At 44.2% G+C, this 19,627-nt stretch overlaps 3 protein-coding genes across 6 annotated transcripts; 2 read left to right on the top strand and 1 right to left on the bottom strand.

Moving 5' to 3' along the window:
- Positions 1–1,709: 1,709 nt before the first annotated feature.
- LOC146295371 (N-formyl peptide receptor 1-like) lies at positions 1,710–4,883 on the bottom strand. The gene is made up of 2 exons (XM_084695751.1): positions 4,788–4,883; positions 1,710–3,157 (listed from the first exon to the last, which is right to left on the bottom strand). The coding sequence occupies exon 2, from the start codon at positions 3,152–3,154 to the stop codon at positions 2,069–2,071; it is 1,086 nt and encodes a 361-aa protein (XP_084551877.1). The 5' UTR covers positions 3,155–3,157; positions 4,788–4,883; the 3' UTR covers positions 1,710–2,068.
- An 841-nt stretch (positions 4,884–5,724) lies between these two features.
- On the top strand, positions 5,725–11,344 carry LOC146295370 (myelin-associated glycoprotein). 4 transcript variants are annotated; one of them, XM_084695406.1, is made up of 8 exons: positions 5,725–5,852; positions 5,994–6,096; positions 6,509–6,859; positions 7,039–7,347; positions 7,425–7,539; positions 7,680–7,698; positions 7,801–7,887; positions 7,994–9,027. In XM_084695406.1, exons 2-8 carry the CDS (start codon positions 6,063–6,065, stop codon positions 8,075–8,077), a joined length of 999 nt encoding a protein of 332 aa, XP_084551532.1. In that variant the 5' UTR covers positions 5,725–5,852; positions 5,994–6,062; the 3' UTR covers positions 8,078–9,027. The 4 variants fall into 4 exon arrangements, 2 of the variants coding, with proteins under 2 accessions (XP_084551532.1, XP_084551531.1); XR_014752944.1 differs by lacking the exons at positions 5,725–5,852; positions 7,994–9,027 and adding exons at positions 10,201–10,361; positions 10,598–10,690; positions 11,178–11,344 and having other exon boundaries at positions 6,026–6,859; positions 7,804–7,887; XR_014752943.1 differs by lacking the exons at positions 5,725–5,852; positions 7,994–9,027 and adding exons at positions 10,201–10,361; positions 10,598–10,690; positions 11,178–11,344 and having other exon boundaries at positions 6,026–6,859.
- A 1,844-nt stretch (positions 11,345–13,188) lies between these two features.
- On the top strand, positions 13,189–16,375 carry LOC146295369 (serine/threonine-protein kinase SBK1). The gene is made up of 4 exons (XM_084697155.1): positions 13,189–13,489; positions 14,504–14,648; positions 14,776–14,978; positions 15,149–16,375. The coding sequence occupies exons 1-4, from the start codon at positions 13,484–13,486 to the stop codon at positions 15,950–15,952; spliced, it is 1,158 nt and encodes a 385-aa protein (XP_084553281.1). The 5' UTR covers positions 13,189–13,483; the 3' UTR covers positions 15,953–16,375.
- The last annotated feature ends 3,252 nt before the right edge of the window (positions 16,376–19,627 follow it).

The following is a 19,627-nucleotide window of genomic DNA, read 5'->3' as shown; positions in this document are numbered from 1 at the left end:
CACCGTGGAGATTATGTGGTGATTTAAAAGGGAAATTTGAAAGGTCACCGTGGCGATTGTGTTCTGATTCAAGAGGGAAATTTGAGAGAGATTGAACGTTTGCATGGGTTGGTGATAGATGGTGATGTGCAGATGTATGTGTTTGTGTTTGTGCATGCTTGTGGATTGATGTCCGACAGTTAGGCCGTGTTCACACTTCAGTTATTTTTTCAGAAAAAATAAGTCAAATGTGAACACGGCCTTATGAAAGAAACTACATAATGCCATCCCAACCAAAACAGAACTACCAGGATTTGTTTTCTTAGAACTTCATGAACATTCCCAGTAACCTATTTTCGGTAACACTTTACAATAAGGGTGGATGAATTATTAACTACTTACCAACCGAGAGTGAGGTCATGCCGGGAAATATCAAACTGAGGATGGAACGTATCGACCGAGCAATAGCGAGGTTGATACGGCAAAGCCGAGGTTTGATATTTCCCGGCATGACCGAACGGTCGAGGTTAGTAAGTAGTTTATTATATGGCATTTTTAGCTTCTTTTCATTTTGTAAACGAAAATAAATGGTACCTCTAGGCTAATTGTAGCTAGCTCTCAAGTCTTCTCACGCTGTTTCATGTGTTGCCTAGCAACTCATTACTTTTGATAGAAAGCGGACAACATGGTTCTGCTAAAATGGCTTTAATTTCAACACAAAATAACGACACAAGTGATTCAAAGAGTCTAGTCTTCATCTTCACTTTCGATGACAGATCTTTTCAGCATCATCTGGATAGTAAAACTCAGCAGCAGACTCGACGCTCATATTGAAGATGACATCAGAGGGCAATACGGAGCCGTATTGACTGCTGAGGAGGGCGTCTGGCATGACTCCCCATTAGCCAATCAGAAAGCTCGTACCGTCGTTGCCATATAATAATAACTAGCCTACTTACTAACCGAGAGTGAGGTCATGCCGGGAAATATCAAACTTTTGATAGAAAGCGGACAACATGGTCAAATGGTCAAAAACTGGTCGATATTTCGAGTGGACTTCTTCTTAGAAAGGTGGCATTGCATGTGTTGTTCGAGCGAAATAAAACGTTTTGCAAACGGCATGGTAGTCATCAAGTCGTCAAAAAGATATGTTGACTGTAATGCAGTATTCCAACTCATAAGAGTTTATTTAAAAGTTGGCTGTCTGAAAAAGTATTTGTCGAGTGAATAATTACTTAATGATTAGTGAATGTAGCCTAAGTCATGGTGTGACTTTACTTGAGAAGGCACATTACTATTAACAAATGATTAATTACCTTCTCAATCCATGGATACCGCCATTGTTGAAATTAACACATGAATTACCCTGTTAACTCAGGGTTTTGGTTCACACAGTTAACTAACAGTCATAGTTTGCACGATTAACTAAAGTAGTTAACTCACCTTAATCAGTTAATGTGTCAATGTCAATAGGAATTGATACATGATTCCAGATTTAATTAATAGTAAATCATATGTGACTCCCTATTACCAAATGATGTGTTCATGATCAGTGCATCATAAAGTACTTTCTGAGTTATGTATTAACTGATGATGATTCATGCATTAGTTAATGCATTAATGAATGATAATTCATGCACCCTTATTGTAAAGTGTTACCCTATTTTCAATTAAACTGTCACATAATTGGAAACTCATTCTTGACAGAAAACAAGTTTTCTTGCACAGAAACCAAATATTTTATTCATTCTAACAGCATTATTCTCTTGTGGATAGTAATGACTCTCAAATCATGTCTAGAAACAAACATTATACAGTGAAAAGCATTTTGTCCATGGCTACAGTAGGCCCTGTTTTTTCATTCTGAACTTGAAATAACAAAAGAGTAAAAATGCTACATGCGCGTGGCCCCGTCGTCTTGATTCTGAAGAACTGAATCCTTGTGACTGAGTCTTATTTTTTGTAAAATATACATTGCTCTTCATTGTTACCATTCAAAAGATTTTTGGGAAAGCGATTACGTTTTGCCCTCTGTCCTCTGTTGTGAAGGTTTCCGTGGCAACTTTACCACCGTTAACCACCATTTCCCTCATATACTTGGCGTGTCGACAGGACCCTTTCCCCTTCCATCCCTGCGTGTCGTCGACACACAGCTGCTGTCCTGCATGCGCTCGTTGGACTGCGTGGAGCGCTCGTTGGACTGCATGGAGCGCCCGTCCTCGTCCTCGGTTAGGGCCCTACGGTACACCCCTGACAGGCTCTGCCTGAACCTGCTCCTCACGTCCAGCCCCATGCAAAAGTACAGCAGCGGGTTCACACAGCTGTTGAAGTAGGCAAAGCCTTTAGCTATAGGCAGTCCTATCTTCACAACAGCAGTCTTGCTATCCACCATCTTAGCCAGCAGGAGGCAGTGGTAGGGTCCCCAGCACAGGAAGAAGGCACAGACCAAGGAGGCGAGGATGCGAAGGGGGCGAGTCTTCCCGGAAAGCCGCGTGCGGCGTATGCCAAAGCCGGCGATGGCGTAGCAGCAGAGGATGACCAGGAAGGGGAGCAGAAAGCCACACAGGAAGCGGATGGAGTAGAGCCAATTCTTGGCGGTGTTGTTGCCATCTATGGCCTCCTTCACCTCGAGCGAGCACTTGCTCAGGTTGTTCTTGCCCAGGTACACCTGCCGGTAAACGAAGTAGGGGGAGCTCAAAATGGATGCTCCTACCCACACCCCAACGCTGATGAGCCGCGCCGCCGAAAGCGTCCGGTGATTTTTGGTGAAGATGGGCCACCAGACGCTCACTGCCCGGTCCAGGCTGATGACGGCCAGAAGGAACACACTACAGAACATGTTGGCGTACTTAAAGAACCCGTTGAACTTGCAAAAGAAGACCCCAAAGGGCCAGTGGTCGAAGAAGAGCTTCTTGACCAGTGAGAGGATGCGGGTGAGGCAGAATATGAAGTCAGCCACAGCCAGGTTGACTAGCCACACGTTGGTGACCTTGGGACGGAGTTTGAACCCGGCCACCCAGATAACCATCGCGTTGCCAGTTGTTCCCAGCAAGATAGTAATGATGTAAAGCACAATGGTGACGTTGTCCATAATGGCGTCAATGTCCACTACTGTCTTGTTATCCGTGGATGAGGCCAGGACGAGGGGGAGTGAGTCGTTTGTTGTTGACCCCATTTTCTGCGAAAGCAGAAGAATAGCAGATTGATACATGAGTGCCTTATAGTAAAACAGGACTGCAAGCTTATTGTTAAAAAGAAAATTGACAAACCTTTTTGGGGCACATTCTACAATGAAATAATGGGAATCTACAGCCAAACAAAAACTGAAACACTATAGCTCATTGTGAAACCTAATATGTGGTGACACTATATTACCTCATAGCAAAACAAACTAGTGGTAGCCCAATGTATCACTTCCATCAGACTCAGTGGTTATAGTTATCTACACTAACTATCCAAGATGAACCCTGAAGTGTAGACGTTCCTAATGTGATGAATTAAATATCTCCATGCTGTTCATCATGAGATGGGCTGATGGTCAATGAGGCATGAACCCAGGACTCAGCCAGCTCTGTCTTTCCTTGTCACATTTGAGTCATTCGGTGGTGATGTCTGGGAATGTCTGGGAATGTGTGTGCACGCGTTTAATCTGTGTGGTTTTGTTGTTCCTCTACTTATTTGAGATGAATACTTATAGTGATCTGAGGACGCATGCAGTTCCACATGAAACGCACAGCCTGCTACGTGTGACCAAGCCAGTCCCCCAGTGTGGAAGCCTCTCAGGGGACACCTGACTTGGGTTGAAAGAAAGTGTTTGACCAGGGTTAAAAAAGAGGACCCCCCCTCCATCCACCACCACCTACACCAATTAGATTGCACTCCATTAAAACAAACATGCCCTGGTTGTGAGGCAACCAATGAACTTCCAGACAATGTAGCAAATGGAGTTGACTTTGGAGAAAGGTTGATTAGATTCTGAGCCAGACAGAGCAGTGCTGGACGGCTTCGTTAAGTGTGGTTTTATGACCTGAGTAGTGTGCCCTGAAAAGGACATAATGACTGCAGTCTTTATTACCAGACAAACTCAGTATCTGTGGTGACAGGAACTATCAAACCACATCCTTCAGTCTTTCTTGGGCACTACAAGAGTAAGCTCGAGTTCACCCCTTTCCCTGAACACTATGCTGCCATTTCTGAAGTATTCTTGTCCCAAACATTAAATATGAATATTATACACATGGTTTTATCAACATAACACATGGGAAATGAGTACTGGTCTCCCAAGTATACAGATCACTGTGTTGTCTGCAGTATGGATATGATCAGTCATTTATTTTACAACCACTACCTGTTTTATTAATAATTGCCTTGCTGTGAGTGTTTGTCAGTGTGATGAGGTCTTGTGGTCGGCCACTTTGTCAACATACAGGTTATACAGTAATCTTCTGTTATTTAAATTACATCATCGTGCTATGGATAAGACAAGGAGGAGCATGCTGCAACATGAAAATAGTAACAAAGCCTTTGGGTAACATTCAGTGAGAAGCACAACATTTTTCACATTGGCCAATGATTTTTGATCAAATTAACGAAAGCATAGATTGATGACATCAACAGGCATCCCCTTTATTACGACAGCATCAAATCATAAACAATAAAGGGAATTTTACTTGAGAATGGTTGTCCAACTCAGAAATTGAAAGCTTTAAAGTTTATAATGGGGTGCAACATCAGCAGTAAGTGGCTGACTGTGTTTGTGTGTACTGTTAATGATGAATTAAGGTTAAATAAAGACAGTACTCGCTTACCTTTACAGTTTGAAACTGTGGCTGTCAGTGAGTCTGTGTCCGTTTGTCCATGTGTGTAGAAAGGTGTGAGAACACTGTGACCCTTGAGAAAGAAATGCCAAATGTCTGGGTGAAGTGGTCACAAATTTAACAAGAATTTCATGACTTCCTTTCTTGCCACGCCTTCTCTCACCAACCAGCCAGCCAGCACGCCTCCATCCCTCCCTCCCACCTACCTTCCCTGTCTCAAAGAGGGAAGATGCTGACAGAGGTTAAATACACATTATAGATCAAAGACATGATAGAGATGATCAATGTTATAGAATATACATGTTATCGAGATGATGAACATCAAAAAGGCAATAGAGATCATGGTGAAGAAAAAGATGATAGGAGAGAATGCTCTGGTGCTCTATTGCCCCAAGCGGTTAAAAACTTGAAGACATTTGTGACGTACATCTTTCTGAGGAGTGTGGAAGAAAGGATTTCTCCCACAGGGAGAGACCTTATCACAGTTTGAGTGATGAATACCCGTGTTAATGTGTCCAAACCTTTGACTGATACTGTATGTGTGACACATATGAGGATGTTCCAAAGTGATAATTCATGAATTTCTTTCAAAGAAAGTTTTAGAGGGTGACACATATTGTCTACTCTGTGTCTCTGACAGGACTTTACATGCCCGCAACCACACATTGTTTATAAGTGTTTTTGAGAAATTCACATAACTAGGTCAAACAATAAAATGCATAACCAGTTACACACATGAGGCTGAGCTCCCAGTGTAACACATCCATTCTGCTTCCACCCCTCAAAACCTCAAGCCTTGGAACTGGTCCCAGTTCAGTGTATGGTTGTGCATCTGTTGTTTATTTAGGTGTTACTGCCCTCGGGTGGCTGAGTGCATCACATTCACACTACAGCCTGAATGCAACACAAACATAGCAATGTTGCAACCAGAAAGTAAGACTTTCCTTCAGACACTAAGCTGCTTCCTGATGCAATATTGGCATTGACAGAGCTTCCCTAACCGTATGGGTTGAGGAAACATAGTTCTCACACTGGAAGGAAACTTCACATACACAGGTATTCTGCTTTGTTTTCACATCTGTTGCTATTTAGCTGTATTCGTGATCCGAATTCATCTCACAGTCAGCTAAATTGGGACTACATTAAGGAAGTGAGTAGAACTAATAAGGCATTTGCTTTCTGCCTTGGTTTTTTCAGTCTTCTTCAGAAGAAAACAAGGGAACAAAACAGATCTTGGTGCAGGAATCAGCAGTGGGATTCTCAGTGATGCCGTGGGTTGTATTGATTTTCATGATGCAAGGTTAGTTTACTTGTGATTCTAGAAAAGTGTCCTGGGAAAGTTTTTCTCTGGGACTCCCTCTAGATTCTTTTGATACCAGACAGGAAGCAACCATAGACCATAATCCATTTATCAGCAATATGTGTAAACTTTATGCATGAATGTTTGACGTTTGGATGTGGTTCACCCCTCATTTGCTTGTCGGCTTCCTGAAGAGCCCAGTGATTTCTGTTTTTGGTTTCCCATCTAACTGATAGTGTGTACGTGTGTCTGTGTGTGTGCATATATGAATCTGTGACCATGTGTGAATGTATCTGTGTCTGTCTGTGTGTGTGTATGTATGTATTTCTATATATTAATATGTGTAGATGTGTATTTAAGTGTGTATGTGTGTGTGTGTGTGTGTGTGTGTGTGTGCATGCATTGGCTTCAGGTGCACTCAGCAGCGAGTGGTCTGTCTGGATGCCCCGAAGCATCACTGCTGTGCGTGGCTCCTGTGTTCTGATCCCTTGTCGGTTTGAGATCCCTGACCAGTTCAAGGCATATCTCACCTCCAGCCCTAGTGCCATCTGGAGGAGAGGAAGGATGGGTGGGCCATCCATTTTCAATTCCGCAGATAATAAGACTTTTACCCAGGGGACCTTGGAAGGGGACCTGCTGCAGAAGAACTGCACCACCAGGCTTCAGGAATTCACGGGTGGAAATGATACCTTTTTCTTCAGACTGCAATGTCCAAATCCTCTCCAGTACAATTTTAACCCTGGGGTTCAGATCATTCAAACAGGTACAGCACAAAGACACCACAGTACAATATTACAGATGAACCTGGTCCTGGGCTCTCATGTCTGAAACACCAGTGTATCCGGTCTGAAATACATGGATCCATCAACCGTTCCACAGACACACAAACTGTATTGAATCGTACTTTAAAGTTCCCCATCAGCCCCCTCCCTCTTCCCTCAGACACACCTCCCAGTCCAGAGCTGTTCCCCGAGATGGTGTTGGTGCCGGAGGGGAAGGAAGTCCTGCTCACCTGCTCCGCTCCAGCCCCCTGCCCCTCCCTGCCCCCCTCCCTGAGCTGGAGCATCAGGGGCCGGGAGCAACACAGCACGAACACCACTGCAGACGGTCTGCAGACCCTGACCTCCACTCTGACCTTCACAGCCTCACCCAGACACCATGGGTCAGGGGTCAGCTGCTCTGTACAGTACCCCCTGACAACAGGGGGCACCACCGAGAAGGTGCAGAGCAGCACGACCATTTCAGTGTTGGGTGAGGACATTTAGAACAACTGGTCAACTGATTATAAAGTGAGAGTAGTGTTGTAACATTCAGTGATTGTGTCATAGAGATGAAAAAGGAAGACATCCGTTCTTGCTCCACACTGGGACTGTACATTCTGTGTGGGGTGATGATGTCACTCTGCCTTCTCAGCCTCCCATTGGTTGTGTGTACTTTTCAAAGGTAGGAGCAGGAACGTTCCCTCAAAGACAACAATTCAATAGTAGTACCTTAATTACAATAAGAAATGTAATAAAAATAAATGTGGTTAATTAAATCTTATCACATCTTCTTGCAAAACCTGGTAATTTTACCTTCCCAAGCCTGTCCAGAAGACTAACAGTAAGAAGGACATTTCTTTTTTGTTTGTTCATTCATAAATGATCTATTCATTTATTTATTCATTCATTTATTTTTACTTACGTACTCTTCTCTCCTCACCAGCAGTTAGAGCTTTTGGTGACGAACACAAACTCCATCTACACTTCCCTGAAAATGTCAAGCATTTCATCTGACTATGACCAACTTCAGGTGTGTTTCAGGATGTCTGTGTTTAAAAATGTGTGTTCATGTATGGACGCATATGTGTGTGTGTTTATGCATGTTGCGCAATTGTACATCCTGCCTTCTCCGACAGGCCCCTAGAGGCCCCGCCTCCGTGGAATCTCCCTATGAGAACCGTGTGGTACAGGAGACAAGGAGAGGAAGACCGGCTCCATGACAACTCCACAGGATGCAGGATCTGCTTAGTCATCAGCCACAAGGCTTCCTCCACCTCTATACCTGTCAGCTTGAAGATCAGAGATTTAATGTGCTCATTCTAAATGTATGCTTGGGTTTTATGTGGTCTGAACGAGTTTCCACGTCTCTCAAACTCCCTTGGCACTAAGTGTATTCCTCTCAAAGAACAGGGAAAGGAGTGGGCAAGAAGAAATACTGAAATAAGCATTACTAGTCCTGTATCATGTCTTTGATGGCCTATACCTTTTAGCTCCGCCTCTGTACCAAGGGGAGTGATGTGAGGCAGGTGCCTTCTTCTTACACAGCACCCAAGTTTTACATAATTCCCTTTCCATGAACAGTCTAAAATGTGATTGTTCTGAATTGCTCAACAATCAAAGATGGATTAACATATCACACATTTTCTATCTGTGTATCCATAGTATTTCAAAGAAATTCATTAGCAGTTTAGCCTGAAATGTATAAATGCATGTTGCATGAATAAAATGGACAAAATTCTGCCTCATAGATGTCAAACATTCAGCCACGTGCAACCTAAACTTCCGTTAGATGACACAGACAGGTCACTGTGGAGGAGAGCCAAACCATCTGACCAGTGGAGAGAAAAACCAGAGAATGTGAAGAGGGGGTTTTAGAAGGATAGGAGGAGGGCTGGATGAGGGGGCGTCGAAGCTTGAATGAAGCTGGTGACTCAGGTGATGTGTCATGCATTTTATAAAAGGGCCCTTCACTTTACGTTTGTGTACACATTTTGAGAAAGTGAGTGAGTGATTGGGCTGTTTTTGAGCCAGGACAGGACAATGACATTTACATACAGTAAGTATGTTTTTGGGTCCAGAAAGTTTCACTCTATTGATCATAACTACTGCTGTGTGTATGTGTACAGGATGTGTTCAGGAAACAATATTGTAAACTCATGAATTTAATGAACGATAACCTGGTGATTATTGGAATGCTTAGGACAATGTTTACTGTTCTTGATTAGTGCACACACAAACCTCTAGAGACACTTATAGATAGATCATGCCTGTGTTTGCTCCAGCATAAATTGAAATGCTACTATGTAGAACTTCAGTTTAAGAAAGATGTATTATGTAGAAACAATATATGCATAGCCAACTGCAACTTTCAAAATGCTAATTGCTAAATTCTTATAGACACTCATTGAACACTCAAGGATTAAAAACAAACAAAACACATTCACGAACCTCATAGCTACTGTCAAACTTCAAGAAACCAACTAACTTAATTATTTAAAAAAATGCTGACTCATGTAATTCACTGGGAAACTATTCTTTGGAAGGCTTGGGTTATTCTGAGTAAGCTAAGGTCAACAAGAAGCTACATTTCAAACCTTTATCAGAATGAATATAACTTAGAATTACTTTGTAGTGGAGATGATCAAAACATAACCTCAAAGGAAATGACACAGACAAGGTTGAGGGCTGGTGACACACTAGGCCACTGACAATAACCATATCCTGTCTCCGTAAGACAAACTGAAATGACTAGCCAGCAACGTAGTCTGGTCACAAAATGAATATTAATAATCAATGGCTTGGTGAATTTTGGAGGAAAAACATTGGCATTTTTAAAATTATTTTAACAGCAAAGAAATCAGAACAAGAAAAGGAGATTAAGTAAATGTATTCCTTCCAAAGTCAAAACCCTCAATGGAAGCATTTTCATGTCTGTGAAAACTAGACAGATTCCCGCTTAGTCAAGGGGGTTTGGGGCTACAAAACACGTTGACCACAGCATTCCTCACATTCCTTACTGATGATCGGGACCTTTCCTTCACATGCACCTACTTTTAGCTACAGTTGGCTGGTGCCAATGAAAGACTTTTTGCTTTCATCATTGTGTTTTAGTTTGGCCTGCATCACCAACCATCACCTATCACATCTCCATCTCACACTCATTGGCAGCATCCTGCCATCATGGACACTGCTGCCTAAAGCAATCATGGAAGTGTGCGATGGCTGCAATCTGGTGTTTGAGCCTGATTGGTTATTCTACTATTTATTTTACAGCATCTCTCTCTCTCTCTCTCTCTCTCTCTCTCTCTCTCTCTCTCTCTCTCTCTCTCTCTCTCTCTCATAGTTTTCCCCCGAACGTCCACTCATCACTTCCTCTTGCTGCTGTTGGCCCAGCTGCTTGTCTTGTCAATGTCTCGTCCCACCCACCCCTGCCACCTCTGTGGCCCTTTGAAGAAAATGTCACGACAGATGACCAAACTACAGGGACTGGCATGGACAATGCTGGTGAGTTCAACCTGGCTAAGGACTACCATGAGTCTGTGGGATCAAGTGGTTTAGAATCAAACTCATACGGACCATGGTGCAGGTGCACTCACTTTGGTCTAACAGCCCATGCTGTGGCTCTGCAAGGAAGGTTTGATTCCCAGCATCTAAACTTGTAAAACGTGTTCTTGTCAAACCCAAGCATTTGTCTCCAGCTTGTGTGAGGGTTCCTAATGTGTGTCTCTGTGCCTGCTTAGACGGAGAGTGAGGAGAAGGAGGTGGGCTATGTGGAGTACATCCTGGAATCTCTACCTAAAGTGAAGTCAACAGCTGGTCAGATCCACACACAGGTACATCAAGCTGGTGTTTCTCCCTTCAGTATACAGTCCATTGCAGAAGTCCCATTGCCAGTTCAGTCAAGACACATGTATTAGATTTGACCATTTATTGATAACCATAGACATGGAAATAGGTTTGACTTTGGAGTGGAGTGGATGATCTAAGGGAAGCACTCCCTGCCTTCTCGATGTGACACATACATACATGAAATATGAGGCAGGGAGCAATAGAAATATATTCCCCCGATGGATGGAACATACAGACAGCAAGGGGGAGAAGGGGATGGTGGAAGGTGGCAGCAGCACAGATCATACAGCAACTGGGGTGAGTGTGTACGTATCCGTGCGGCCTAATTGGACGTGGCCCAATGGGCTTGAGCAGGCTAACACAGGTGTGTTAATGAGCGGATGACGCGCGCTTCCCGAGTGCCAATGCCTAAACAAGCTTCCCTCATTTAAAATGACAATTTCCTTCTCTTCTCCTCCTCTCTTCTCCTAGATAAACGAGACACTGTCTGGACTGCAGTCTGATCTCCAGAGTTTCCTGCTGCATGTTAACTGGTTGAGAGAGCTGAGGCAGAACGTGAGTCTGCCATCCCTCTCCGTGACACTGGAGGTCACCGATGTTCTTCAGAGGAGCTCTTCTGTCTGCTCTTCGATGCTGGAAAGGGCAAGAAAAGCTCCTTAATCACAAATGCGTTCATGCAAATAAGAAACTCACAAAAAGTATTTCATGACTCTTCAAAAGAGTTGCTTAATTTACTTTATTAAACGTTTTTGAGAATTGACTGGTTGATGAGACAAAATGGAATGCAGTATGCTCAAATGCACCAGGCCTAAATGTTTAAATGTTGAATCAGTGTCAATCTGTATCTTTGCCACCCCCCAATCCTAGATTGGATGCCCACCTGCCCAGGTTGCTACCCCGTCCTTCCCCTCCTCTCTCACGGCCTACAACGCTCTCCTCCTCTCCTTTGAGATCAGTGAGCGCCTCTTCTTCTACTGTAGCTGGTCCTCCAGGGTGCTACTGCAACTGCCGTCCATGGTTAGTAGTCTTTGACGTCACGGTTCCTACCATGGAGGTTCCTACTGTGTCCAACAGTAAATCGCCCCCCAATCCAAGGAAATCACTGTTTACTTATTTAATGTATGTACTCAGGCCTATATTTTTGTATCCTTCCTAAGTGCACCTTACTAATGTTGAGAATTCATCTCGACAGATGCACTATAGTAAGCTACTAAGCAGCTATTTTTGAGCTATATGTGCATGTGCATGTCGAATGTGAGAGCCTACAGTCAAAGGCAACCTGCTGTGAACTTCGTGTATATTAATATTGTATTTACTGTTATGTGGATGGAACTGATGTAATTTATACCTAAATGTCCTATAATGTTATATTCTGAGATGCTGGTATCTCCATACTAATGATATTTAGTAATGATATTTTATAAAGAATAACATTTGACACATTTCCAATAAAATAAATCATAAAACTGCATACAGGGCCCTGTTCTCTTGTCCTTCCACACATCCACTCCATGTATACAGATATGGTTAGACCTAGATACAGGCCCAGAAGTAGACAAGACCTCATACACAGTTGTAGTAAACAGGCCTACAAATAGGCTGGTCATGACAGACTGATGGGTGTATCATAACATATCCGTGTGTGACCTATGTGACAGGCCAGCAACATAGCCAACCTAAGGCATGTAGGTCTATACTGTGGCTAACCTTCTATGTCTGTGGGACCCATGAGCTGTGGCTCAAGGGGAGCCGGGTGCAGTATAGCATTATAGTAATGCATCTGCCCCCAAGGGTGGGGCAGGGGGTTAAAAAAGCTGTTGGAGGGACAGGGTGAGGGGTGTGGAAAAGGAAAGATGGCGGAAAAAGAGAGAGAGCGAGAGACACCGAAAGAGGAAGGAGAGAGGCGGTGGATTGGTGTCAGTTTATCGGCGGATGGGATAGATAGTTGGCAGCTAAGAGAATATTTCGTTGGCAGGCATAAGGCTAAGCTGTTAAAGGATTGCACTATTAAGCCATTTTAGTTTTGAGACTCTTACAGCTGTTAGGTCTGTCAAGCCAAATGTGGGAAAGGAGAGAGGGAGAGGAAAAAGAGAGAGAGTTGCATGAAAGAGGGGGAAAGTGGAGAAAACAAGGTTGTAATTTGAACGCAAAGGAGACAAACTGTCTGTTGTTAGAACAGTCAGAGGGTTTGGCTCTCCTGTCAACCAGGAATGCAGAGACAGAGGGAAGGGGGGCAGTTGGATATTAAGTGAGAAAGTGAGAGCAGTGTGTGTGTGTGCGGTGGGGGGTTCAGGTGTTAATGTGCTGATAGACAGATGAACCAAGCTCCGTTTTGACTGTGGTGCAATCTCCAAGAAACCTGGGTGGGGTGAGGGTGCGGGTATGGTGGTGTAGTACAGGGTCAGCTTCATGCAATGAAGAATCCAAGTTGGGGGGGGGGGGGGGAGAGAACGAGGGAGGGGAGGAAAAGTTCAGCGAGATAAGGAGAGGATTAAAGGGGGAGAAGGAGAGATGGCAACATGCACACTGGAGACCAGGGGATAGCAGACGGGCAGAAGAGATTCACTGCAAAAAGAAGACTGACACCCAAGATTAGTGTGTCCCCGGTGTGGATGCAGTAAAAGTTTAGTGTTGTGATTTACGAGTGAGATAGACTGATGCCCCTGATACGTTATAGACCTCTTACTGCAGAGCAGACTTTGTGAGAAGGGGAAGGAAACTGAATAACCCACAAGAACCGTCAGTGTTAAAGGAAGTCAGCCCAGCCAAACCCCATCATGACAGTGAGTAGAGTAGGCCATCCCATGGCCTATCTCTTTGGCATGCAGACTATGTTATAATGGCAAGCTTTTTACCTTCATGACATTCAAAAATAGTGTGTATAAGCTACTGAAAAGTCATGATATTCAGGACATTTGGTGAACTTCAAGATTCAGATTAATTTAGTTAACAGAGATGTAAATTCAACATTGACAATTTCTAATTAATTATTTAATTTGTACTTTATTTATAACCATAAAAATACCAAAGAGAATAGCATACCACCTACCAGTAAGACGGGACAAAGAACAAACTTTTCTTTTTTGGGGGGGAGGGGGGGGCCTTCAGGTCATATGACCTAGTTATCATGTTATTTTGCACAGCATGGCATGTCCTATTTATGTAATCACAGTCCCTGACATTTCACAGTTTATCAGAGCCCAAGAGCAGGACCAGATGGAATCTCTTTCTGAGGATACCTTGGAAATTGAATCTTTTCTGATTCTATGGATCAGTGTACTTAATTCAAATGCGTAGACATATACTGTATGCAGGTTTAATTATTTACTATACTATATTAAATTATCTAGTACAACATCTGTTTTCGTTATTTGGTTCGTATCAAACATATATTGGCAGGAGGGGACAGGAGGGGACATGGTTATGTAAGCTAGGTGTTAAGCCCCAGTCCCTGGAGTCTGTCTGGGGTGTTCACATACTGTCTCCTAACCCTCTAATCCCCCCCATCCCCTCATCCAAGAGGGTCATGTTCTGTATCCCCAGCTCTCTGCTCTGATGGCCTGGCCTAAGGCTGCAAAGAACTGCACAGTCCCTCCATGGCCCCTAACGGAAACATAAACAACCACATCTATAAGAGGCCTGGATGAATTGGGTGTTGCTTTTGCAGAGTGCTTGCTGGTCTTCATTGGGCTATTAAAGGAAGTGATTATACCTGGCTTAGCATTGCCATGGGGACTATCATCACAACATCCCTTGTGTTCCTCATCAGTTGCGTTTCATGTGTTCCTTCTGCATAGGCCGCTGTGAGGCTGTTGGACGAGATGTGTCACCTCACAGCTCAGTCGCTGCCGTCCCTAGAGACGCAGGAGCACTACCAAGTTGTCAAGCTCCTGGGGGAGGGGTCGTACGGCAAGGTCATGTTGGCCGTACACAGGATCAGGGGTGAGGAACACTGAACGTTCTTCCTTTCCAGTCTTGAATTCTTTCCACCTTTCCATTCTTTCTTCCTTGCCTCCTTCATTCCTTCCCTCCTTCCCTTACTCCCTCGGTTGAACGCCCTCTCTCCTAGGGACTCCCATGGCCTTGAAGTTTTTCCGCCGTGGCTCTACCTCCCTCTTGTCCTTCCTGAGAGAGTACAACCTGTCGCTGTCCTTCTGCACCCACCCCTCCCTCACCCAGGCCCTTGGCATTGCCTTCTCCACCCCCGATCACTACGTCTTCGCCCAGCAGGTCGCTCTTTACGGTGACCTCTATGATGTCATCATCCCAGAGGTACAGAATACCTGTCGGTTGCACGAGACATCTTCTCTCCATGTCTATGCATGCTGTTTAATGCCATCATTACACTATCTAGAGCAGACACATTTACACAGTGGGCAAAGTAGTTCTGTGTCCAGGTGGGTGTGGAGGAGGACTGTGGGTAATGTAGTTCTGTCTCCCAGGTGGGTGTGGAGGAGAACTGTGTCCAGAGAGTGGTTTCTCAGCTGAGTGGGGCTCTCTCCCACCTCCACCACCTTGGCTTCGTCCACCGCGACCTTAAGCCTGAGAACGTGTTCCTGTGTGACCCGGACTGTCGCTGGGTCAAGCTGGGGGACTTCGGGATGGTCAAGGCCTCAGGAACCAGGGTCCCTGGGGTCTGGTACAGCTCGCCTTACTGCACACCAGAGGCCGAGATCGCCAAAGATACGGAAGACAGCAGCCACAACGTCAGTGTGAACGACAGAGCAGGAGAAAGAGAAGACAGAGGAATGATGAAGAGGGTGTGGCTGTCGGTGGAGGCCAGTACTGACTGCTGGGCTCTGGGGATCCTGACCTACGCCATGCTGACAGGAAGTCTACCCTGGCCGGAGACAGCGTCCAGTGACCGCTCCTTTATCAAGTACCGGGAGTGGTTTGACCGGGAGAAGGGGCTCAACGAGGGGCTGGACGTGTGGGGGGAGATGGACAGGAATGGGAGGAGAGACGAGGACATCATCAGCCCGGATGGAGAGGAGGTCGAGGAGAAGACCTGCAGGCTTGTAGCCCCACAGTTCGCCTGCTTCACCCCACTGGCCTGCTCCATGTTCCAGACTCTGCTGGACCCAAGGCCCTGGCTTCGTGGTGGGCCCGACAATGTACTTGGCTACCTGGGAGGAGAGTGGATGAGGGAGAAAGAGAGGATACGATTGGAGGAGGAGAGGAAGAAAACAACAGGGAAAGGAGGCATAGGGAACGTGAAAGAAAAGGAGGGTAGAGGAGAGAGATGAAGAACAGGGTCATGAACTCACAAAAGAATAAAGAGACAATTTTCACTGTTCGAGGTATTTTAGCCGGAAATCAGAGGTGGCTTTCGAGAACTTGGGTGAGTCATTTGCAATGAGGTCACTAGGGTGAGCAGGAATCAACATGTTATGCTGTTAAAAGGATTACATGCACGTCAGTATTTGACTGCTGCTGTATTAAGGGCTACGTAAAACCTGTTGGGAATCTCCCAGTAAACTGCTAGTATTCCCTATCCACAGTGGCCCAATCTCAGTGTCTCATGCCTGGTGAGTTTGCTGCTAAGTTTCTATATGAGCTATTTTACTATCCTGCGCTGAAATATGTTCTGTATATACTGCATTTTAAAGTAGTGTTGCCCTATACATGCATGTGTTCAATAAAATTCAAACTAGGGATTGTTCTATAAATATCATGTAGTATTTCTGCATTTGGAGAAGACTGATATACATTTACATTTAGTCATTTAGCAGACGCTCTTATCTAGAGCGACTTACATTAAGTACAGGCACATCCCCCCGAGGCAAGTAGGGTGAAGTGTCTTTCCCAAGGACACAACATAATTTGGCCGGGAATTGAATTGGCAACCTTCAGATTACTAGCCCGATTTCCTAACCGCTCAGCCACCTGACTCCCTCTAATGACAGCGTGATATGTTTTGGGTGGTAGCATTCAAGCCTTTCAGCTGACCACCTGACCATGACCACCAGCGGGCCAAGAGTCGTCGCCATTGGGACATCGCCTTAGAAGGAGCGCTCACTCAGAAACAACACATCCATCAATCTCGCCTCCACCCCAAGGGACCTCCAACACATCCCATGGTGCACTGCAGAATTTCAGCAGAGCCTGTCATCACCTCCCCTGCCCACCCCATCTGACCCTCCACCCCCTCCCATTAGCAGACAGTGCAACCCACTAAGCCTTGTCCACTGCATGAAATTAGACCATCTCACTCACAACCTCAGAGGGAGATTGTAATTAGGACCAAATGGCATCTTGTTTTACAGGGTTACCAGTTGTGGTCTTGACATATAACAGAGGCCTGCTCCTGGGGGTTTCTGCTGACACGTGTACGCATACCTAAATGGAACAGAAACACACAAGGCTTAGACGCGGTTCACACACTCAAAAGATTCCCATGGTGCCAATACAGACATGTTCTAAAATAGACCTGTGCCGTTTATTATATGCTCTGATCTATCATCACCACGTAGCGTGTGCACACATACACACACACACAGGAGCATAAATGCACACACACACACTTCTCAGAGGGCAGCATGCAAGCTACTATGCCAATGTGTGTTTGTGTGTGTTTGAGTGCGTGTGTCTGCATGTGCAACACTTGTGCGTGTGCGTTTGATTACACTTGCCCTTTAAACTGTAATCAACTCGAAGAGAATGTCCCTGTCAGAGCCCGGCTGGATCAATGAGAAGCCCATCTGTAGTAAGGTGATCATCCGTGATAAAGCATAGACATCCATCTCATAACATACATCAGCTATAACAAGAACTGAAGAAAGCATGGCCGCACCTGTTACTGCATCCTTTCCTTTCAGACATCCTTGCAATTTTCTAGACAAAACAAACAGCATCATTTATTTCTCAAATGAGTCATCTGCAGAGGAAATCAAACAGTAAAAACCCTGCTCTTATCTTCTGTAGGTTATCACTGTATTGGCAAAGATAAAGAGATCAGACAGAAAGAGCCAACTAACAAAAACACAGGTCATAACCTTCACAGCCAAAAGCTGTTAATTTACCAGCTCGTTAACAAGACAGTTTGATTGGCTTCCTCCACATGAGAAGAAGTACAGAGAGGCCAAATGGAGATCACTACCAGGATTCTATGAACTATTTTGACCACCACTCACTTCTGACATGCCACACGATATGTCACTGACAGCGGGAACTTGTTTAAGTAGTGCCGGCAATGTGAGTATGTGTGAGTAAAACAATGAGAAAAATATTGAGAAACGTGCAGAGATAAGATGTGAGAGAGAGCAGAATTAAGAAAGCAAGAAAGGGAATAGAAGTAGATGAAAGAAAAAGTGATAAAACTTCCCTTATCTGGATGGCAACTGAAGACGCACCTATGACACATTTAGAATTGATCTGTCTCATTCGTTTAGGATTTTCCTCATAAATTCCTGACTTAATATTACAGTTTTACTGTCCACATAGGGGTGTCATATGTGTCAGGGCCAAGTTATTATTAGAATTTAGTAGCTACTGTAGCTGCTAGCCCACCGGATAACCCCCCTGGAGCTGGGCCAGACCCAGGCCAGGCGAGCAGACACCTGAACCCTGTCCCTAATAAAAAAGTGGTTGTGACATGATGGATGTGAGGGATGGATGCTTTGGATGTTGGTCTCACTTGTTTGTATCAAATGTGCCGTTTCAAAGGTCTCAAGTAGGTTATCAACTCAAAACAAGTTGAGACATAAATCTACATAAGCAGAAATGACATCCCAGCACTAGCCACGGTGAAGCGTCTTTAGACACCATCTATTAGATTAAAAAAATATATATCAATATATTTACACATATATAATATATATACAGTAAGTAAAAGACTGGTCACAATATTAATTGAATTGTGGAAGAGGAGGAGTCTGTGGGAAAGGAATTTAAAAGAATGTGTGTTCCAACCGTAACTGCTTCCCAAAGGTATTAAAACTTGGAACAATGGTTTGGGGTAGTTATTTCATCCCTTCACACTAATCTGGAGCCATGTTTTTTGATTTGGAGTAATCACAGAGCCAATACCACAAAGATCACCATTTCTGACGGCCGTCAGAATGTGTGACCCCAAAAAAATACAAAATACAAAATGTTTAAAAGAATGTGTTTACCCACCGTAACTGCTTCCCAAAGGAGTTAAAACTTCAAACAATGGTTTGTGGTAGTTATATCATCCCTTAACACTAATCTGGAACAATATTTTCTGATTTGGAGCCATCACAGAGCCAGTACCACAGAGGTCACCATTTCTGACGGCTGTCAGAATGTGTGACCCCCAAAAAAAGATCGAAATTATCTGTGACCCCACCGTAACTGCTTCCCAAAGGAGTTAAATCTTCAAACAATGGTTTGGGATAGTTATGTCATCCCTTTACACTAATCTGGAAACATATGTTCTGATTTGGAGCCATCACTGAGCCAGTTCCACAGAGGTCACCATTTCTGACAGCCGTCAGAATGTGTGACCCGTAAAAAAAAAACTCCAAAAAATGTGTGACCCCACCGTAACTACTTCCCAAAGGAGTTAAAACTTCAAACTATTGTTTGGAGAAGTTATATCATCCCTTCACACTAATCTGGAGCCATGTTTTCTGATTTGGAGCCATCACAGAGCCAATACCACAAATGTCACAATTTCTGACGGCTGTCAGAATGTGTCCCCCGCCCAAAACAAAGGTTTAAAAGAATGTTTTTTCCCACCGTAACTGCTTCCCAAAGGTATTAAAACTTAGAACGATGGTTTGGGGTAGTTATTTCATCCCTTCACACTAATCTGGACCCCTGTTTTCTGATTTGGAGTCATCACAGAGCCAATACCACAGATGTCACCATTTCTTACAGCCGTCAGAATGTGTGACCCCCCCCCCCAAAAAAAAAATATATATATATGTATATAAATATATATTTAAGATAAATGA

This window comes from Hypomesus nipponensis, chromosome 4, assembly GCF_054491055.1.
Source record: "Hypomesus nipponensis isolate SF chromosome 4, ASM5449105v1, whole genome shotgun sequence".
NCBI lineage: Eukaryota > Metazoa > Chordata > Actinopteri > Osmeriformes > Osmeridae > Hypomesus > Hypomesus nipponensis.
This window is presented reverse-complemented; position numbering and strand designations above follow the sequence as displayed.

What these genes read in the sequence shown, in the direction of transcription:
- LOC146295371 (XM_084695751.1), bottom strand. Translation starts at nt 3,154, where the DNA reads ATGGGGTCAACAACAAACGACTCACTCCCCCTCGTCCTGGCCTCATCC.
- LOC146295369 (XM_084697155.1), top strand. An exon ending in GGCCGTACACAGGATCAGGG is followed by an intron (nt 14,649 to 14,775) that starts GTGAGGAACACT and finishes CCTCTCTCCTAG; the next exon opens with GGACTCCCATGGCCTTGAAG. An exon ending in ATGATGTCATCATCCCAGAG is followed by an intron (nt 14,979 to 15,148) that starts GTACAGAATACC and finishes TCTGTCTCCCAG; the next exon opens with GTGGGTGTGGAGGAGAACTG.
- LOC146295370 (XM_084695405.1), top strand. Translation starts at nt 6,376, where the DNA reads ATGTGTGAATGTATCTGTGTCTGTCTGTGTGTGTGTATGTATGTATTT. An exon ending in GGTTCAGATCATTCAAACAG is followed by an intron (nt 6,860 to 7,038) that starts GTACAGCACAAA and finishes CTCTTCCCTCAG; the next exon opens with ACACACCTCCCAGTCCAGAG. An exon ending in CTGACTATGACCAACTTCAG is followed by an intron (nt 7,888 to 7,993) that starts GTGTGTTTCAGG and finishes CTTCTCCGACAG; the next exon opens with GCCCCTAGAGGCCCCGCCTC.